Source organism: Nelusetta ayraudi, unplaced genomic scaffold (genome assembly GCF_046127955.1).
Source record: "Nelusetta ayraudi isolate G7.1 ecotype Tasmania unplaced genomic scaffold, CSIRO-AGI_Nayr_v1 ptg000172l, whole genome shotgun sequence".
NCBI classification, from domain to species: Eukaryota; Metazoa; Chordata; class Actinopteri; order Tetraodontiformes; family Monacanthidae; genus Nelusetta; species Nelusetta ayraudi.
In genome coordinates this window covers 384,677-404,945 of record NW_027466221.1, presented here as the reverse complement: position 1 = coordinate 404,945, position 20,269 = coordinate 384,677, and the positions used below count along the sequence as shown (strand labels likewise).

Genomic DNA, 20,269 nt, shown 5'->3' with positions numbered 1-20,269 from the left:
AGACAGACCACGTTTAGAGCAGGTCCCACAAAGGCCAGGCGTGGTGGGCAGACACACACACACACACACACACACACACACACACGCACACACACACACAGACAGACAGATGGGCAGTGATGGAATTAGTTGTGGGAAAATCAGTCAAGGATCATTTTTCACAGCGTATTAAATGTCAAAGGTGGCAACCACGGTGATGATTAGCTTGTAGCAACGCTAGCGTGGATCTGGTGTTGGTTCTGAGCAGTAGCTAAGAGTTAAAGAGTGAATTGAAGTGAGCAGGTGTTTGAGGTCTCACCCTCCACTGGGCTGCAGGGCTCGTAGACCAGCCGGTAGCCCTCGATGATGCCGTTGGGGAAGGTGGGCTCACCCCAGGACACGTTGACCGAGGTGGTGGTCAGCTCACTGAAGTGGATGAAGCTGGGGGCGCTGGGAGCTGCAGCCACACGGAGGTCAAAAGGTCAGAAAAAGACTCATCGTGGGAAACGGTGAATAATCAGGGTCTCAGTGGGGGTTTGGACGGTTCGTTAGCGAGAAGAGAGTCTTCAGTTTCTTATAAGCTGTGAGACGTCTTGTTAATTTGTTAGCAGAAAAGTGTCAACAAAAGAAATAAGGAGTGACCTTAATTCACTCCAACTACAAATTAACTTTAATCCACAATTAATTATGGCCATGCACTGGCCCAGTGGCGGGCCGTGCATTTCACGCCTAAACCATCGGTAATGTCATATTTAGTCCACCCTAAATGAATACACCATACAATTACTCTCAATAGGACGTTATATAGGTGGCCTAGTAGAGCAAACCTTAGTTTCCGGAGCATTTAACTCATAGGCTAAGTAACTAAGGCCACTGATACTGTCAAAACTTGTAAATAAAAGGTGATTTTAAGAGATTCCTCAACAAAGTTTTAATAAGTCCACCAACAGTACTCTATGAACTTTAAGTCTTATGCAATAATCTGTGCATTGTCGCCGATTCGTATGAGAGACCATGATCAACACAACAACAAAACAAACTATTGAACTATTAAATGAATAAAGAATTGAACATGTTGGCACAGCTGCTGTGCCAATGCGCCACGTTGTTTACAATTTAAATTGCATATGATTCGGCGACTAAATCTTTACATTCTCCTTCACACGTTGTGGGTTCAATGTGGTGGCAACCGGACTTTGGGTCGAGTTAAACCTGTCAAGTTCTCAGGGCTCATCCAATCACAGGACGCGTACGTGTGAGGTTGGCTGGCCCTAGCATCGCAGACAGGCTGTCGCAACTAACTGAGGTCCGCCCACTGACAGCGGACAGGAGCCTGGTATGTCGGTTCTGCTGGCCTAAGGCAGATTTCATAGAATCTGACAATACAAGCTGGAAGAAATATGATTGGATAAAAACTCTACCGGAATATACAACAATGAAAACAGCACAACCAAGTGGTTTTTTATATTGTGTGAAAAGAACAGAATATGGAGAATAACTTGATTATCATATTTCTGGGAAAATGTGCTTCATGTATGTTTAGGCCAGCAGAGAAAGCCTAGCTTGAGCTGACGGCCCGCCACTGCACTGGCCTGGAATCTATGGCTACGGCCCACTTGATCATCAAGGCCACTCGGGTCGTCTGACTCACCCACGTCATCGGTCTCTGTGGCCACTAATGTTGCACCTGTGTGTCTCTCTGATTAATCAGGTTCTGAATGTATTTCCTTCAGGTGACCCCAGAAGGCCGAATCAGAGCTTTGTACGATTAAAGCTGTCAATCAATCATGACAAAAATAATAACTAAAAAAACAACTCCAAAAGGCCTGAGGCACGGTACGACTCGTTACTGAGCTGAAGATGGAGCAGCGGTCCAGCACAGCCTCGGGGCTGCTGGAGCTCCTCCGGCTCCTCCGGTTCCAGCTCCTCTCAAACTTTAGCGGCTTCTCTGCAGCTTCTCTGCTGAGGAACCTTCAGAGGAACTTGCAGAGCACCTGATCCAGTCAGGATGCTAGAGGACAAAGCTCCTCCTCTCACTGCTGAGGTGTACTAATGACCCGTACTTTCATCCGAAGACAATTTTTTATTTATTTTTTTTTTGCGTTCATGGCCGGCAGCGTCAACAGAAAGAAAGTTTTATCTCAGGAAGTCAGAGGAACCTCAAGGTGCAGCTCAGAGCTCAGTGCAGCCATCGGATGGAAGTGCTACCTACCAGTCCAGTCAATACGTATCTGTTTACGTTTTCACCCAACAGATCAGGTGTTGGCTAACAATGCTAAAAATGCTAAGAACAACAACAACAACGACAACAACAACAACAGGAAGGTCCATCTTGATGTTCTAATTCCAAGGAGCTGGACAGTGACCTAATTCCCAGACCAGCAGGTCCTCCACTTCCTGACTCTTGCTGGACTTGAACTGATGGATAAAGTGACAGAGGGAAGTTTTCCAGGCTCGAGGCTGCAGCGTTTAGTTTAGTTAGTGCCGAGTCTCCATGTGCGTGTCCGCTTTATTGGACGGAGCAGAAGATGATGCAAGTGTTGCTGATTGGGAACTTATGCTCTGCGTAGCGCAGCGCTAACAGGGTTTGGCTGGCTGACAGCGTCCATTAGCATCATCCCGGCTGCTAATTCTTCCCTCACGCTTGACTGGTCGGCTCTGAGGAAAACTCTCGGCACGTCGCTCTATAAAAAAACCCCAAAACACTAACAACCTGCGGTGAGCTAACATGACAAACGACTGCACCGCCTTCATCTCACTGCGCTAACTCATCGTAGCTTTAGTCGTATCGGCCTGTTGCCACCTCTGTCTTCACCTCCTCCTCCTCCTCCTCCTCCATGCTGCTAAATGATGTCCCTCGTTAATTCAATGTTTGTCTTTATTTGTTTGTTTTTCTCCCGGCTCCGCCTACCTGCTTGCTGGGTGCGCCCCCTGGTGGGCGGGCTGCGGGGCCCGTCCCCGGCAGCGTTGAAGGGGGCCACGCTGATCATGTAGGTGGTGAAGCCTGTCAGGTTCTTCAGCTTCACGCCCCCCTCGGGCATGAAGAGGGTCCGCAGGCGCTCCGTCTCGTTCTTCTTCTGGAACTCCCAGAAGTAAACCTGCACCCGCCAAGCGAGCGGGCGAGTGAGAGAGAGAGAGAGCGGGAGAGAGAGAGAGAGAGAGAGAGAGAGAGAGAGAGAGATAGATAGAAATAGATGTTAATGTTTGCCTGCAGACGTGTTCAGGGAATTGTGCTGCTTCTGCAAACTCCCATTTGGTGGCTCCCTAAAGGAAAACGTCTTTTATTTTATTCGCCGCCAACGTTCTCCCGAGCGGAAGACTGAAAGCTTCGCTGAATGGTAACAGCAGGTGGGGGTGGGGTTGGCTGCCTTTAACTGGTGAACAACATTAACTGGATACAGTCCCAGGAGGCCCTTTGAGTTTTTATGTGATGAAGGAAGACGTTGGTTTTTCTAAAGTTCTCCATCAGGGGGTGCAGTCTCACCTTGTAGCCTTGGATGTCTCCGTTCTGAGCGTCCACGGGCGGCGGCTCCCAGGTGACCTCCAGCTGGGTGGCGGTGGCCGACTGGATGGCTACCTTCTGCGGGGGGGCGGTGGGCACTGCCGGCGGGAGTGGGTGGGGTTAGACAGGGTTTTTACATCACTCAGAGAGTTCAGAGCAAGCAAACACCGGACTAGAAGTCGCTAAATGACGCCAAATGACTTAATTTGTATAATTTTGCTGACATCATTGGAATGGACACTGTAGGTCAGAGAGGAAGAACGTGGTGGAGAGACAATTGAAATAAATATGTTGAATATCTTTAGAGCTTCAGATTAACTTCTTCTGAGAGAACATAGAAGCTCTGCCAGTGTGACCGTTTTTTCTGGTCTTCAACCTTTAAGACTTTGTGGTCCCCTTGAGTACCACATGAGAAATCAGACCCCTAGTAGATAAGATTAGTAACCATTGGAACAAAAATGGTGGGCAGGTAGGAAGAAATGCTCCGTGGCCTCACATCTGAGTCTCCGAAAGTCTCAGAGAGCAGCAGAAGAAAGTTATTTTTTTGAAAAAGAAAAGCCACTAGAGGGCGCTGAGTACTGGCTAAACATAGCAACAAAGTGGCTAAGTTGACAACATTGAGGGAAACCCTGAAATCCAGCAGCAGGGAAATTAGAGCTGAGCAAGAGCAGGTGTGACGGGGAGGAGAGTGAGGGGGCGGGGCACAGGACAAGGGGGAGGAGTTTCACACACCTGCTTCCCCGACAAACACCTCCTGCGGCGGGCTGCTGGGACCCTCGCCCACCGCGTTGTAGACGCTCATGCGGATCTCGTAGCGCTTGTGTTTGCCGAGCTCTAAAGCGGAGGGAAGAAAAAACACTGATCAACACACACAGTCGCACTTCTTGGAGGTTTGAGAGACTCGCTGTCATAAATCGGAGAATTTCACAGGGACCAGATTTTCTGTTATCACCAGTAGATCAGAAACACATTGTCTTGGATTGTGTTGAGTTTGGTTGTGTTTCATGTCTTTAACTGTGTGTGTGTGTGTGTGTGTGTGTGTGTGTGTGTGTGTGTGTGTGTGTGTGTTTGGCGCTCCCACTGAAGCCCCACTGCGCCAACTGTTGTCTTGGTGTCTGTGGTTGAGCTATTTCTGACTCGTGCAATGGTGGAAAAAAGTGTTTGGACACCTGGTGCCTCTCTGATGTCCGGAATTGTGTTAAGAACCTTATTGATGTCAGGGCATTAAGCCACATGCTGCACTGTTCTGTCCAGGTTCACAACTGGATGTTTCAGCAGAATGACGTCGAGTGCAAGAACCAGAACAAGAAATGTTCTTATTTTTTCTTATTTTGTCTTATTAGCTATAAACAACAAAAACATTCCCATTTGTTTGTTTGTGTGCCTCTGCTGCAGCCAACCAAACCTTTGGAAACATTTTTTTAGGGGTTTCCAAAAACTATTTTCCCCCACTACTGTTGATTATGATTATTGGTGAGAGGAGGATGTGAGTTACTTACTGTCCAGCTGGTACTGGGTGAGAGAGGCATCACTCAGGTTGCGAACGCTGTAGGGAGCTGCAAGAGGGCACAGAAAAAAAAGTGGAGAGGATTCAAGCAGGACGACATCAGCGTGGAGACGTTGGGATGAGCCAGAGGAGAAGGAGGAAGAGGAGGGAGGGGTTGGGGGGGTGGGGGGGGCAGGGGGATGGAGGAAGAGCAAGAGGAGGATAGAGGAGGACGAAGAGGAGGAGGGAAATGGATGAGAAAGGGGGGTATTGACGAGGAGATGGAGGAGGAGGAAGAGGAGGAGGAATAGTAGTAGTAGGAGGAGATGGAGAGCAGGAGGAGGAGAAGGAAGAGAGGAGATGGAAGAGGAGGAGGAGAAGGAGGAGGAGCTCACCGGTCAGCTCCGCCCACGCTGCCACGCTGCTGATGGCGTGGACAGAGTATGTGCGCAGGCGGTCGTACAGCAGCTCCCGGTAGCGGATCCGGAAGCCCAGCAGGATCCCGTTGATCTTCTCCTCGGAGGGCGGCTGCCACCAGGGGGGGGTAGAGAGAGACACAACTGAGCCTCTCAAACTCCACAACAAACCAGCCAGCCAGCCAACCAGCCAGCCAACCAACCAAGCAACCAACCTGACCCACTTTAAAGCGTGAATGGCCTCATTCACGCTTCATTCACACAAATTATTATTTATTATTTTTCTGGGGCAGAGAAGAGCCTCGGTTGAAATGTGATTAAAGGAAGGCTGAGCTCATGCACAGGTGAGTCACCTGGTGAAATCCCCCAGCCCCACCCACACACACACCCTCCTGTGCTGAAGATGAGCGAGCAGCGCCGGAGGGGAGAGACCTGCGGGAGGCGATAACGAGCCTCTCCTCCTCCATAAAAACCTACAAGTGTGTCTCCATAAAAGTCAAACTTCAGGCCTCAGAACCGCTTTACGAGCCCTCAATTCAGCTGTGAGTGTGTTCCTGGCTGTAAACAGCGTGCAGCTCGCGCACACACACACACACACACACACACACACACACACACACACACACACACACTGCACTCTGTCATCAAGGGTCACACTCTCCCACATTTAGCTGGGAAACAGGGACCGTGAAGCTCCGGCTCACCTGCCAGCGGATCAGCACCGAGGTGGTGGTGTGTGGCGTGACGGAGAGAATTCTGGGAGCCTCGTCGGGCGCTGGGGATGACAAACAAGAGGGGGTGAAGGAGGGAGAGGAGGAGGAGGGAAGAGAAGAAGAAGAATGGGCTAAATTGAGTTGAAAACAAGGTGGGCGACTGACTGACTGGAGAGGCTAAAAGTCTTCACTGTGTGAGGAGAGAAAACAGCTGTGACCAATCAGAGGCCGGAAATAGAGACTGCCAGGGGGCCTGCACGCTCCCCGAGCGTGCCAGCAGGGCGGCGCCCAGGCAACAGGCCGATTCAAGCAAAGCGTTGCAGTCTTTTAGAAGCAGTGTGGCGATGGTGTGATGTCACACATGATGTCATACATGTGGATGCCGAGATGAAACACCCTCGACTCAGTAAGTCATGTCAACTCACAGCCGAGGACCTTTGACCGTTAGACTTTACGTTAGAAGTCTTTACATTCTAAAAGACATTCATTCAAAAGCCACTGAACTGCAACACCTGCCAAGTTAGTGAGCACACCCCCAGGAGGAGGTTGCCTTTGTTTCCAAAGCAACGGTTTTAGCAGGAGACTATAAACAGTGGGCTAAATCTGCTGCCTCTGGTGTGTTTTAATGGAAAATAATTTTGCTGTAAGAGAGAAAAACTGATGAAAATTGGGGATAATTTAAGACAAGGCTCATGAGCACCATCGACTGAGGACGGGAATTAATGATCAACTCTGACCTTGTCGAGGTTCAGAGTGTAAAACTATAGCCTCACAAAAAATATCACATCCCCACCGCCCCTGCGTCCTACCGTCCTGCAGCGTGGTGATAGCCTCGCTCTCCTCGCTGTACTCGCTGTCGCCGATGTCATTGGTGGCTTTGACCCGGAACTGGTAGGAGGTGAAGGGCTTGAGGCTGAGGAGGGGAGAGGAGGGTCGAGGAGGTGGCAGGAAGTGGAAAGCTGGTTAGCCGCTGAGTATCTGTCGTTTAGAAAATTGCTGATGTTTTGCGTAGTTTCCAGTTGCAATTGCTCTGACCGAGAAACAGTGTTTTTTTTTTTTTTTTGAGTTCCAAAGGTTGTTGTTGCCAAAGGTGAGAAGTGTAAAAAACTCACTGAACAACGCAGTAAAAAAGTGGATTTCAACACGACGTCTGCGGTTGGGAGGAGTGGAGTCTGCTAATGCTAATGCCAATACTGATGCCCATCCACTAATGCGACCACTTCATCAGAGATATGTTAGCTAGCGTGCTAACTGGGTTTTCGACCTATTGAAACAGGCTCTCAATCTGTGCAATCTCTCAGAATCTCCTGGACAGTTTCCCTTCATAGAGTCTCCATCACTACTGACTGAAACCAAGCTATTCCTTCTAAAAAAAAAAAAAAGGTTTCCTTTAAAGCAGCTGGGCGTTGAAAATTTTTCTAATGCGCTAACTGAATTTTCAGACGAACAGACTGTTTTACTTTGTCAACAGCACATTGTTGAACAAAAAGTTCTTTGTTGTTGTTTTTATTACAACGACAGTAACTCGCTGGTTCTATTTATTATTTGCTGTTTCCTCAGTCTCAGCGTTCGCCCACGTGGCCTTCATGTTACTGCTATTGATGTCACCATAACTGTGGTTTTTCTTTTGGTTTTATTTATTTTTTGTTTGTTTGTTTTTGTTCTAGGGCAATGTCAGGTGGGCTTCCTTAAAACATGTGTGTATATTCTTGGATATATGAGAATTGTTCTCAGGTTAGGAAAACCAAATAACTTTTATTGTACCAATATAAAAATCATAAATCAAGCCAAATTTTACACACTGGTCCCTTCATTTATGTATTGTCGAGTTAATGCTTGTAAATTGATTCCTTGTTTGTTTATAAGTATGGACCCCCCTGAAAATGAAATGATGCATCTCAAGGGGCTAATCCAAATAAAGAATAACCAAAGTTAAAAAACAAACAAAACAAAACTGAAAAGAGTACAAAGAAAAATGAAAGAGAGTGTTTTTTTGAGACAGTTTTACCCCGAGACGATGTAGTTGGTGTCCTCGTGCTTGACGGAGGCTGAATGGACGCTCCAGTTGCTCTCTGGAAGTTCTCGCAGCTGCACGGTGTAATAGCGCACCGGAGACAGGCCGTCACTGCCGGGCTCCCAGGACAGCAGCACATGGCGGGCCTGAACCTCCTTCTGAGGGACGGCCGGGCGGCTGGTGGGTTGAGGGCGGGCTGGGGGGGGGGAGTGGGGGGCGGTTGAAGGAGGGAGGCGGAGAGGGAGGGAGGGACGGAGGGAGGTGAGTGGGGAGAGAGCAGGAAGTGCAGCAAAGTTTGGAGGGAGAAATCAGTTTTTTGGCAAATGATGTTCAACTGGCACAAACAAACTGAAGATGAAGACAACAATCCACAGCAGATCGTGTCTGGAGGGAAGCAGGAGGACTTCTGGGAGCCACACAAACACATGAACACACACACACCCACACGCACGCACGCACGCACGCACGCACGCACGCACGCACAGACACTGACGTCTGTGTGTGTGTGTGCGTGTGTGTGTGTGTGTGTGTGTGTTTATGAGACAGACACACATACACACAAACAGACACACACAGCAGCAGCATACACAAACATCAGCAGGAAACATCTGCAGAGAGTCCAGCTGATCTCAGCTCAGCTCAGGATCTCACACCAGTGGGCCAACATAGCAGCCTTGAATACTGATACTGCTGCTGCTGCTGCTGCTGCTGCTGCTGCACTTCCTGTTTGTCTGAATTTGTCTGAACTCTGAATGAAGACGTTTTTCTTAGCTGCTGTTGAATCCTGACTCTGAAAAAACTGACACGCCGACACGTTGACTCCCTCGCCCTCTGATTGGCCTCTCACCTCTCTTCTCCGTGATGACCACCAGGGCCTCGGCCGCCTCGCCCCACCCCTTCCTGGTCTGCGCCGTGATGCGGAAGACGTAGACGGACTCGGGCTTCAGGCCGGCCACGGTGTACTGGCGAGCGCTGGGGTTGAGCACGTCCACCGTGGCAGAGTTCCCGTTGGAGGAGTTGAGGTGGTAGGTGATCTGGTAGGCTGCAGGAGGAGGAGGAGGGTGAGATGGAGGAAGGGAGGAAGCAGAGGAGGAGGAGAAGAAGGAGGAGGTGGTGGTGGGGGAGGAGAAGGAGGAGGAAAAAGAGGAGGAGTGGAAAAAGGAGGAGGAGGGGCGGGTGTGCAGGAGGAGCAGGAGAGAGAAAAGGAGAAGAAGGCGGGGGAGAGGGGTTGAAGGAGGAGAATGAGGAGGAAGAGAAATGATGTGTTAATGTGAATCAAGAGACCAGAGGAGAGAAAATATTGTGCAATATTGGAAGACGGGCCGCCGTGAGCGAAACATCTCGTCTGAGAAAACGACTCAATTAGCATCTGGTCCCGCCGACGTGAACGTCTGTCACACTGCTGAGTCTGGAGCAGATGATGTGACAGACGTTCACGGGAAAATCCCTCGTTAACGAGACGATGCCTCCGACTCTCAGTACTGTCAGAACATCAACATCAACCTTCTGCTGAACCCAGAGGAGAAGGAGAAGAAAAAGAAGAAGTAGAAGAACAGGAAGACCTGCAGTGACTCACCCAGGATGATCCCATTGGGCTGCGCTGGCGACTGCCAGATGAGCCGCACCGAGCTGGTTCGCACCTCTGGGAACAGGATTCCCACCGGAGGTCCCGGAACATCATCCAGCGTCCGCTCCAGGATGTGCGGGGAGCTGGGACGGCCGTCCCCCATCCTGGTGAAGGCCAACACCTGGATCTCATACAGCACGTACTTCCCCAGGCCGGTCAGCTGGACGCTGTGGGTGGAGTTACCCTCCACCGTCCAGGAGTGGGCGGGGCCATCCGAGTCCTTCTCCTTGTACACCACCTGGATGAGATGATGAGGAGAGGAAGAAAAAGAGGAGAAGGAGAAGGGGGGAGGAGGAGGAGATAGAAAAGGAGGAGGAGAAAGAGGAGGAGGTCAACCTGCTGCAGATGAAGATCTTCTCCCAGCACTCAGTGGTGCAAACTGACCCTGTATCCCAGGATGAGGCCGTTCCTGTCGGGCTCAGGAACCTCCACCCAGCGCACCAGGATGCTGCTGGAGGTGGTGGCGAAGGCCGACACGTTTGTGGGTCCGCAGGAGGGCACTGTGTGCGACGGGCAGAACCAACAACAGAGACGTTAGAGTCTGGATGCTCTATGGTTCCTCTGGGTGTTTGGTGATGGAGACTCACCAGACTCTCGGGTCCGCCCCCGGACCGGCGGGCTCCAGGGCCCCGCCCCAATGCCGTTAACGGCCTGGACTCGGACCTCGTACTCGGTCCACTCCTCCAGGTCCTCCACGGTGAACTCCCTCTCCAGGCGGTCGCTGATGACGTGGACCAGGGCGCGGCCCTGCGAGCCGGCCCGGGAATACTGGACCCTGTAGCCCAACTGCTCGGCGTTCCCATTGTATTCCCACTCAGGCAGTGGCTGGAGGGAATAGAGAGGAGCTATTGGAGGAGGGAAGTGGAGCAGGAGCCAACTGATGCTCAACCCTGAACCTTGAACCTTGAACCTTGAACCCTGAACCTTGATCCCTAAACCTTGAACCTTGAACTCTAAACCCTTTACCTTGAACCCTGCTCATTGAACTCTGAACCATTGACCACTGAACCTTCAACCTTCAACACTGAACCCTCAACCTGAACCTTGAACTCCAAAACCTGAACCCTCAACCCCTGAACCTTGAACACCGAACCTGCAGCCTGAACCTACCATCCAGCGCAGCCACAGGCTGGTCTCACTGGCGGTGCGCAGCGTGACGTTGGCTGGCGCCATGTCGGGAGGTGCAGGCAGTGTCTGAATCTTCCTGCTGGGCTGACTGGGAGGACTGGTGCCCACGATGTTGACCTGTCGCATCCTGAACCTGGGAGAGGGAGGGGCAGACTGTGATTTAACACTGGACTCTGGACGTGAAGAAGCTGATCCTTCACCTGCTGACATTGAACCTAAGCAGCCAGGTGAGAGTGTGGGTGTCAGCCCAGTCACTGGCACAACCTCCAGTCAAACTAGTAAAACCAGTGAAAACACAAACAGGGTCGTTTAAAACAAGCCACTGCGTTAAATTAGGAAGATTGAAGCGTGTTGCATTTAATCATTGTACGAAAAAAAATGTTCTGGGCAAAAATATTCTTCAACTGGAGAGGTTGAGTTGCAATTTTACTGATGAATTTTACTAAAGAATTATGCATTCATGCATTTTTCTTTACTCCTGACCTGTAGTGTGTGTAGGGGTTGAGGGCCGGAACCTCCAGGGAACGAGCCTCTGGCTGGTTGGACACCTGGTGGACCATCAGCCAGTCTTCACTGTCTCCCAGCAGGCCAACCTGACAGCAACAACACAGCAGCAGCAGATCAGAACAGGGCGGCAGAAAAAAAACTTGATGCTATGAAAACACATCAAGTCACAGATTCAGACGGAGACAAAAAGCCTCCTGGCGGGAAGAGAAACTCCTCCCAGGCTGAGGGAGTCGAATGAACAAACACAGCCCTGAAGAAGAGGAAGCAGCATCGCTGTGAGCTGCTGTCAGAAGACCAGGAGAGAAGCATCAGTGTGCAGACGTCTCAAAATCCTCGCTGGGATCTTAAAACACCAGCCAGGAGAAACTGGAAGAAGATTCAGTTGGACTCCTGGGCCGCTTTTGGTATTTTTAAGAGGTTTTGCCTCTAAACTGAAATAGCTGAACTTTACGCCCCACTGTGGTGGTGAGGATGAAGATGATCAGGAGGAGGAGCAAGAAGTGAGGTGGAGGAGGAAGAGCAGGAAAAGGAGGAGGGGGAGATGGTGGAGGAGACAGGAAGCGACAGCTCAGCATCACTGCACATCAAGTGCACTTGAGAGCCGTCTTTGCAGTGAGCAGCCGTGACTAACCTGAGGAGCAAGAGAAGGTGTGGTGATGTGTGACCCTCAGCACGTACCTGGGCCTCCACCTGCCAGCGGGAGATGGAGGTCTTGCCGTCGTAGCCTGGCTTGAAGAGCAGCATGACGGAGCGCGGCCCGATGTTGGAGATGGCCAGGTTGGTGGGAGGACCGGGGAGCTCTGTGAGGAGACAAGTAGAAGACCAGGGTTCATTAGGTTCCTCCCACAGCTCCCACCTGTGGCGGTGCAGATACTACGGTGGGAGGATAGAAGCACCCCCACCCCCCCAACCCCCCACCCCTCAACCCCCTACCACCACCAGCAGCAGATCAGGGAGAGGGATGCCAGAACACGTCTAGTACAGCAGAGATCTGCAGATGTGATTCACTCAGACACCCTGCTGTTTACACAAGCAGCAGGATAAACAGCAAAGAGGAGGAGGAGGAAGAGGAGGAAAGGAGGAAGAGGAAGAGGAGATTATTTCCTGGACGTCCGGGAAGGGAGACTAATCTGAAAATGTTGAATCCAAACGACGGCCAGGAGGTTTTTTTCTGGGCTCGCCGGCATCACTGCTGGCCTGTTTGTGTAGAAGGATGACTGTGTGTGTGTGTGTGTGTGTGTGTTTATGCGTGTGTTGGTTGGCAGAACGTGCGCACGCACACACACACACACGTGCGCCAGCCAAGCTCCTGGAGAGCCTGCCAGGTATCGTCACCAGCGGCACATTGAGAAGAGGACGGTTAGGAAATATTCTGAACATATTTATAGACACCAGCGACTGAGAGGAAAAGGAGCTTCTTTGAGTGCTGAAGTCGGTTGTTACTGGTTGCGCTTTTCGTTACACCTGCACAGTGACACAGATCACGTAGAGCAGCGCCCTCTAAAGGCCATCGCTCCCACACAGGGACAGCATAGCGTCTCTGCTAACGTGATGCGGCTTCAAATGCAACGTGCACCTGCAATATCAGTGAATACGACGACACGAGCCTTTATCGTCCTATGACGGGCCGGAAAGTTAAGTCATCACAGAATTACTGTGAGCTGAGCAAAGAAAAAGTCAGAAAAACACTTACAATTTTTGAAAAAGGTTCAAAAAGTTAGAAAAATACTGAAAGTTATAAAAGGACTCAAAAAATATAGAAAGGGACTCAAATAAGTTAGAAATTATAGAAGCACATCCAAGAACAAAAAAAAAAAAAAAATCAGGGCTCAGTCTCACTTTGTAACATAAAACTATCACAAAGTAACGCGATAATTATCACGTGAAAACGTGAAACTATCACATTATTTCGTGATCATTTTCACGTTATGATCGTGACACATTACAATCATGTCCACACGAAATTTGGCTACGATTGATCGGTGTTTTTGGTTTGAAGCGTTTTTTTAAATGACCCCTTAATATCACGTTATAACGTGAAAATGATCACATAAAAACGGGATACTTTCACGTTCTAACGTGATACTGAGCCACTTTTTTATTCTCGGGTGGCAGCAAAGTGCTTCCGTAGGAAATGGACTCAAAAAGTTTGAAAAAGACTCAAAGAGTGAAGAGCTGCCGTAACAGCCCTCAGCCGACGACGACACCACGAGGGTTCTGATCGATTTTCTTTTTGTGCATTTGGAGGGGGACGACTCATTCTGGGTCACTGGGAAACGACTCAGTGGGTCCCCTGGTGGTGAATCGATTTCAAGCAAAGCTCAACAAACACAACAACACACTGGAGCACTGCTGTGACCGTCAGCAACAGCAGGGTCAGAGTCTGTCACATGTCTGACCTGGTGGGACGCCGGAGGAGATGGTGGAGGACGACCTTTGACCCTGACCCTTAGAGGTCATGCCGGCCACCTCGATGGTGTAGGTGGTGAGGGCGGTCAGCCCCGTCACTTTGTAGTCCAGGGTGACGTTGGCTAGGTAGTGGGTGACCCGGGTGTTGGTCCGGTTGAATTCCTCCCATGAGATCCTGTAACCTGAGGAGCAGCGAGGAGAGAGAGTGAGGCTGCGAGAGTGGGCGAGCGAGGAGAAATATTAAATTAACTTCATCAGAAATTGAATCAGTCTGTGATTATGCCGCCCGCTGCACACACGCGCGCACACACACACACACACACACACACACACACACACACACACACGCACACACACACACGCGCACACACACTCCAAGGTAATGCAATTAGCTTTTTGGCTAGCGGCTCTTTTTTCATGCAGTTGCATAAGACATTAGGCTGCATTTCTGGCCAAATCAATAATTTCACACGCCTCAGAGCAGCAGCAGCAGCAGCACTTTGACGAGTGATCTGGGAAAAAAGAAAAAAAACACTCTGGAAGGTGGCGCTAGAACGTCGACCTTTACGAACACTGGGGATGTTACTGTAACATCACCGCTGGGCTTTTGTTCTGCACGAAGCTGAATAATTTCGTGAATCCCTGCCGTGCTGCGTTCAGGTACCAGTAGGTGAGTCTGCCTACGCCCTTGTTGCTCTGCAAACTGGTTGAAACCCAGTTTACAGAACATCCAAGCTTCATCTAAACTGGGCTTCATCTTGATCTCCCAGCAGTGAACCAGCCGTCCTGTGATGTTTCCTGACAGCAAGACGTGGTACCTGTGAGGACGCCGTTCTTCTCGCCGGGTTCGCTCCAGCTGACCTTGAGCGAGGTGTCCAGGATCTCGGTGAAGCTCAGGTGACCCACAGCTCCTGGGGCTGTTGGAGAAGGAGGACCAGCAGGAGATTAAACACCCAGCGTGGAGCAGAACCACAGCTTCGAGGCGACAGCTTCTGCATTTTTAAAAAAAATGTGTTTACCAGGATAAGATGTGCAATAAACAAGCTAATTGCCGGCAAAACTGTACGTTGACAAAAACATTTGGGCGAATTTAACTTTTCTCAAACTAATAATCTCTAAAGGAGCGTCCCAATTAGCAGCCTCCTGGCCGGCTGCGGTCATTAGCGCTCCTCCTCCTCCTCCCAGGAGATCTGCATGAATAATAAATAAATGCGGCCCGCAGGAAGTTCTCAGCAGCGACACGAAGCCACCCACCGTCCTCGTGCGTCCTCACGGCCCGGGCGGGGCTGCGGGGGCCGTCGCCGGGCGTGGTGAAGCACAGCACCGAAGTCAAGTACTGGGTGAACTTCTTCAGGCCCGTCACCAGGCCCACGTGGACGCTGTCCTGGAAGTTGGGCCGCACCGTCACCATGGAAACCTCCTGCTGCTCCCGGCGAGGCTCCCAGGCCAGCAGCTGGAGAGCAGAGAGCAGAGTGAGAGGAGGAGGAGGACGTGGGGGTGTGAAGATAGGAGGAAGCGGAGGAGACGAGGAGATGAAGAGCAGAAAGAGGAGGGGAGGGGGAACAGGAAGAGGAGGAGGGGGAGTAGGAAGGGGTTGTGGGGGGGTGGAGGTGGAGGAGGAAGGAAGAGGAGGAGGGGCAGGAAGGGGGAAGAGGAGGAAGTGGAGGAGACGAGGAGATGAAGAGCAGGAGGAGAAGGGGAGGGGGAACAGGAAGAGGAGGAAGGGGAGAGGGGAGGGAGGAGGAGGGGAAGCGTGAGGAGGAGGAGAAGGGGTAGAGAGAGGGAGAGAAAGAGAGGATATGGGGGAGGAGGTCCAGCTGAAGGTTCTGATCGTGTCCCGACATGCTGATGAGTCTGGAACCATCTCGCTCCCACAAAAAGGCAGATCGATCGGCCAACTGATGAGTGAAGGGAAGCCAGTCACATGACCCCCCCCGCCCCCCCGTCCCTCCCTCCCTCCCTCTCTCCCTCCATCTCTCCCTCTCTCTCTTGCTGTTCACTGACTGACTGATTTTTCTCCTCCAGGCAGTTTTGGGCCGTTGCCCCCCCATGACACGTTCCAACTAGCTACCAGCAGGGGTCAGAGGTCAGAGCCCCGATCTTTCCCTTCCTGTTCCGTGTCCGCCGCTGCCTTCGGTTCGTCCACCCAGTGCCCCCCCCCCCCGCACCCCCACCACATAATTACATAGTGATGAAGACTCCATGTGACTTAATGATTCAGACCGAGTGGTGGAAGTGGATGACGTGAAGGAGCGAGCGGGCGACACTCTGCCGACTGTGACAAAGTAACGCAGGCATTTGTCAGGGCGGCGAATCAGCTTCGCCATAAATCAGCTGAAGACGGTGGGACGGATCAGGATCAGGTGACCTGCCACTGAGAAATGGGAAGAGCAGATCCATCCTTCACACAGCGCCAACCCCCCACACTCTCTCTCTCCGTCTCGGGGGCGGGACGAGTTGACCTCTGGCAGGTGTGGGTCGTGACCTTGGACACTGACCTTGTAGCCCTGGTTGATGCCGTTGATGAACTGAGGGTTGGGGGCCGTCCAGGTGAAACGGATGGCGGTGGAATTGATGGCCTCGGCCTGGACGTTGCCGGGGGCGATGGTGGGCACTGGGCGAGTGACAGGGAGAGAGAGAGGGGGGGAGGTGGGGGGGTGAGGTAAGGAAGCAGGGGGGTGTGACAACAGGTCTGCCCAGTGTGTGTGTGTGTGTGAGAGAGAGAGATAGAGTGTGTGAGTCTGTCTGTGTGTGAGTGAGTGAAGGTGTGTATGTGTGTCTGTGTGTGTGTGTGTGTGTGTGTGTGTGTTTGTGAGTCTGTCTGTCTGTGTGTGACAGTGTGTGTGTGTGTTTGTGAGTCTGTCTGTGTGTGAAAGAAAGAGCGAGTCTGTGTCTGTGTGTGAGTGAGTGCGTGTGAGTCTGTGTGTGTGTGAGTGAAGGTGTGCGTGTGCGTGTATGAGTGTGTGTGTTGTTGTGATCATCGATCTGCAGCTCTGCAGGTGGCAGCAGGTCCCTCCATCAGTGTGACTGGGCAGCTGACAGGTGGATCTCTGAGGGCCTGTGAGTGTGAGAGCTGCTGCTGGATTACAGCAGGACGTCACGCCGGCAACTTTGTGAAGATTAAATGCCTCGTGCTGGCGCCGGATTTTAGAAGCGGAAGCATCTCAGGACACCAGACAGACAGACAGACAGACAGACAGACAGACAGACGGACAGACAGACGGACAGAAAAGACACCAACAACAACAACTGGGAGCCAAGCGGGAAGTGTTTTCTGAGAACTTCAAGGATTTAGAACCTTCCTGCTCGGCAAAGTGAGGAATCGAATGCGTGTGTGTGTGTGTGTGTGTGTGACATGGCCAGACGTGATCTCACCTCCCTGCAGCGTCCACTCGGTGACCTTGTGGCTGAAGGCGCCCAGACCGGCGCCGTTGTAGGCGGCCACCTCGATCTCGTAGTTGGTCCAGATGATGAGGTCCTCCAGCAGCAGGTTGGTCACGTCCGGGCTGGAGATGTTCCTGATCTGGTTGTCCACCGGCAGCCCAGTCAGCCGGTACCTGACACACACACACACACACACACACACACACACACACACACAGTTTTATACATTGGTCATCATTGGATGCAGGACTTGCAGTACACTAGACGACCTGCTAGGGGGAGACAGAGCCCCAGTAGTGAACAGGTGGATGGAACACCTGCAGTTTCACCAAGATGCTGAGACTCAAGCTGATGACCCGTTTACAGGATTTACAGTTTGTTTCATTGACGGTCTGCATATCGACGGAATCCTTTAAAAATCTCCAACTCAACTGTCATTGGTTTTCAGCAGCCGTTATAACTTTCACTTATCTTCAGGTCTGCATTGAAGGTCCCATTTCAGCTTTTTTGTTCAGATTTTTACTTTTTATCCACAACCACACGGTCGCATAATTAATAAAAAAAAAAAAAAAAAAAAACTGCACATTTCTCCCTCTGTTTACAGCCTGCAGCTGAAAATTGATGCACTGTTGGACCTTCCCAGATGATTGGGAAGAAAACCAAGGTGGAGCTCCTGCAGTGCCTCCTACCTGACGGTGTAGCCTCTCAGCAGGCCGTTCTGGTGGCTCTCTGGCGGCGGCTGCCACTGGATCATGATGGACTGGTTGGTGCGGCCGCTGGCGATGACGTTCTGCGGAGGAGCGCTAGGCGGCTCCTCGGGTAGCGACACGCTGAGAGAGGCGGAGACGGGAGAGTTTGTCAGTTGATCAGGCAGCAGAACGTCCAGTCCAGCGACACTCGTAATACAACTCATACTAGTCGGCAAGAATCCCAGTTGAGGAGGAGGAGGGTCTTTTCCAGTGGCCACTTGAAGTACTGCAGCCCAAACCCATCTGGCCCAGAAAGCATTTTCCCCCATTAGACCGCAATACAAACAGACGTAAAACGGCTGACAAAACGACCTTTGACCTAAAACGCGGTCCATAATAAATCTTTCTATTGTAAATGTTTAAGTCATTGACTTTTAATAATTTGAAAAAAATATAAAGGGAAGGAATTCCCCAGAAAATAGTGTTATTTCCAGTGTGACGTCGCAGCATTGCACGTGTTGCTGCATCTCGATGTGTCACGGGAGTTACAGAGGCATGATGGGAAGTGACGCTACTGCTACATGCTCTATGGAGCCGCATAGTGCGGAAGCCAAAGACTTTCTCGTCGTATGTGCTGGGTGAGAAACAGTACACTGAAAAGACCGGGAGCCATGTTGGATGGAGGGGGCTTGGTAGGAACCTAAATCCCAGACAGGATGTGAGATTTTGGTCGGTGTTAGAGTGCATGGTGCGTGTATGTGTGTGTGCCCTCCTGACCGGCTCAGGGATCAGTCAGGCTGTTGCTTCCAGAATAAACTACCAGCTGGTGGATTTCGCGTTCAGGCTTTCAGATATTTGGAAGAATTTCTGCTCGGAGTCTCCAGGGAGAACAAAAAACAACGAGCGAAAAGCCGTGACTCGCTGGCAGGACGTGCCATGTGGTCAGCCATGTGGCAGCTCACCGCTCCGTCTCCTTGCTGAACTGGCCCTTCCCCACGTCGTTGACGGCGCACAGGCGGAACTGGTAGGAGCGAGCCGGGATCAGACCGTTGACCGTCACCGCCGCCGACTCGGGCTCGATGCTGGCCAGCAAGACGGCCCAGGGGGCGTCTGCCGGGGGTGGGGTGGGGTGGGGGGGTGGGGAGGGGGGGGAGAGAAGAAGAGCTTCTTCAGCAGACATCCGATGCCGTCGCCGTGGCAACTCGCTTCTGCCAAATTAGCATTTGTTGCGCGGAAAAAGGATTCCAACACTCTGAGTGCTTTGTGCAGTTTCTCTTTACTCCTGCCTCAGCGATCATGTTGTCACGGCGGGTCGTCATTTAAAATTCAAATTGGAAATGAAATAAATAAACAAATAAATAAAGCTGATGCATAACAGACGCGAGTGCGAGAAATGTTGCTGCGGCGGATGCAATCGATACTCCCCTATATGTTGACCGCGCTTGTTATTACAGTTTTGAGGTTCCGAAGCTGCGTCAGTGTGCGAGGAACCTACTGTTCTCCGACACCTCCAGGATGTAGCGGAGCAGAGGACTGTTGCCGTCGAAGGGCTTGGCCCACGCCAGGTCGATGGCCCGCCTCTCCGACGAGCTCAGCACGGCGGTGGGGTTCTCAGGGGCATGAGGCAGCTGCCTGCAGGGAGACACAAGCACAACAACAACGCAACAATGGAATAAGTAACGCACGCATCTCCGCCGGGAGCTCCGTCTGAGCGGCTGCTGACAAAGAGATCAGTGGGACAGGTGATGAAACGTGGGCGGAGCCTCCTTGTCAAAACGTGGGGCAAACAGAGCGAGATGGATATCGTCAGGATGGAAAGACACACGGAAGATGGATAGGAGGGAGAGAAAAACACACACACACACACACACACACACACACACACCCAAAGACAAAGAGACACAAGTAAACAGGGCCAGAGCCGAGCATCATTAATGCGTTCAGCCATAAACTCAGATAAGCTGAGAACAGATCGCTGGCTGTGAATGTGCTGCAGACAGACGGCAGGTTGAGACGGCGAGGAGGACAAAGAGAAGAGAAACCATCCATCCATCACTGGAACACAGTCGCCCACATCAGTGACGCACCACAACCGCAGCAAACAGCAGCACCACTTCTGACTATCTTCAAGATGGTTTCAGATAGAAAGTCCATTCACACGTGGAGCCACAGGGGTGGAGGTGTGTGTGGAGGTGTTAGGTGGAGTTGATCAGAGGAGTCAGTGTGATAGTGAGAGCTGCTCCTGGATCATTGTGGACTTGTGGCTGTTTAATTTAGGAGGAGGAGGAGAAGAGAGGAGGAGGGTGGAAGAGGAAGACACAGGAGGAGTAGAGGAGAGAGGAGGAGGAGAAAAAAGAGAGGAAGAGAACAGGAAAAGAGGGGAGAAAGAAGAGATTGAGGTGGACAAAAGGGAGA

General features: G+C 51.4%; 1 protein-coding gene across 9 annotated transcripts in view; it reads right to left on the bottom strand.

Moving 5' to 3' along the window:
- Positions 1–20,269, bottom strand: part of LOC142880780 (protein sidekick-2-like) — a 194,852-nt gene that overhangs the window by 14,235 nt on the left and 160,348 nt on the right. For all 9 annotated transcript variants that reach the window (XM_076014716.1, XM_076014712.1, XM_076014717.1 and 6 more), the window contains exons 14-37: positions 19,350–19,486; positions 18,817–18,964; positions 17,855–17,995; positions 17,157–17,338; positions 16,280–16,395; positions 15,036–15,234; positions 14,600–14,698; positions 13,772–13,963; positions 12,051–12,172; positions 11,349–11,458; positions 10,848–10,998; positions 10,325–10,562; positions 10,122–10,237; positions 9,687–9,975; positions 8,958–9,152; positions 8,105–8,306; positions 6,906–7,009; positions 6,088–6,158; positions 5,363–5,495; positions 4,981–5,037; positions 4,214–4,315; positions 3,464–3,579; positions 2,891–3,077; positions 299–436 (exon numbers count right to left, since the gene is read on the bottom strand). In XM_076014716.1, the coding sequence (XP_075870831.1) occupies positions 299–436; positions 2,891–3,077; positions 3,464–3,579; positions 4,214–4,315; positions 4,981–5,037; positions 5,363–5,495; positions 6,088–6,158; positions 6,906–7,009; positions 8,105–8,306; positions 8,958–9,152; positions 9,687–9,975; positions 10,122–10,237; positions 10,325–10,562; positions 10,848–10,998; positions 11,349–11,458; positions 12,051–12,172; positions 13,772–13,963; positions 14,600–14,698; positions 15,036–15,234; positions 16,280–16,395; positions 17,157–17,338; positions 17,855–17,995; positions 18,817–18,964; positions 19,350–19,486 (3,545 nt within the window). The remainder of the gene's footprint in view (positions 1–298; positions 437–2,890; positions 3,078–3,463; positions 3,580–4,213; positions 4,316–4,980; positions 5,038–5,362; positions 5,496–6,087; positions 6,159–6,905; positions 7,010–8,104; positions 8,307–8,957; positions 9,153–9,686; positions 9,976–10,121; positions 10,238–10,324; positions 10,563–10,847; positions 10,999–11,348; positions 11,459–12,050; positions 12,173–13,771; positions 13,964–14,599; positions 14,699–15,035; positions 15,235–16,279; positions 16,396–17,156; positions 17,339–17,854; positions 17,996–18,816; positions 18,965–19,349; positions 19,487–20,269) is intronic.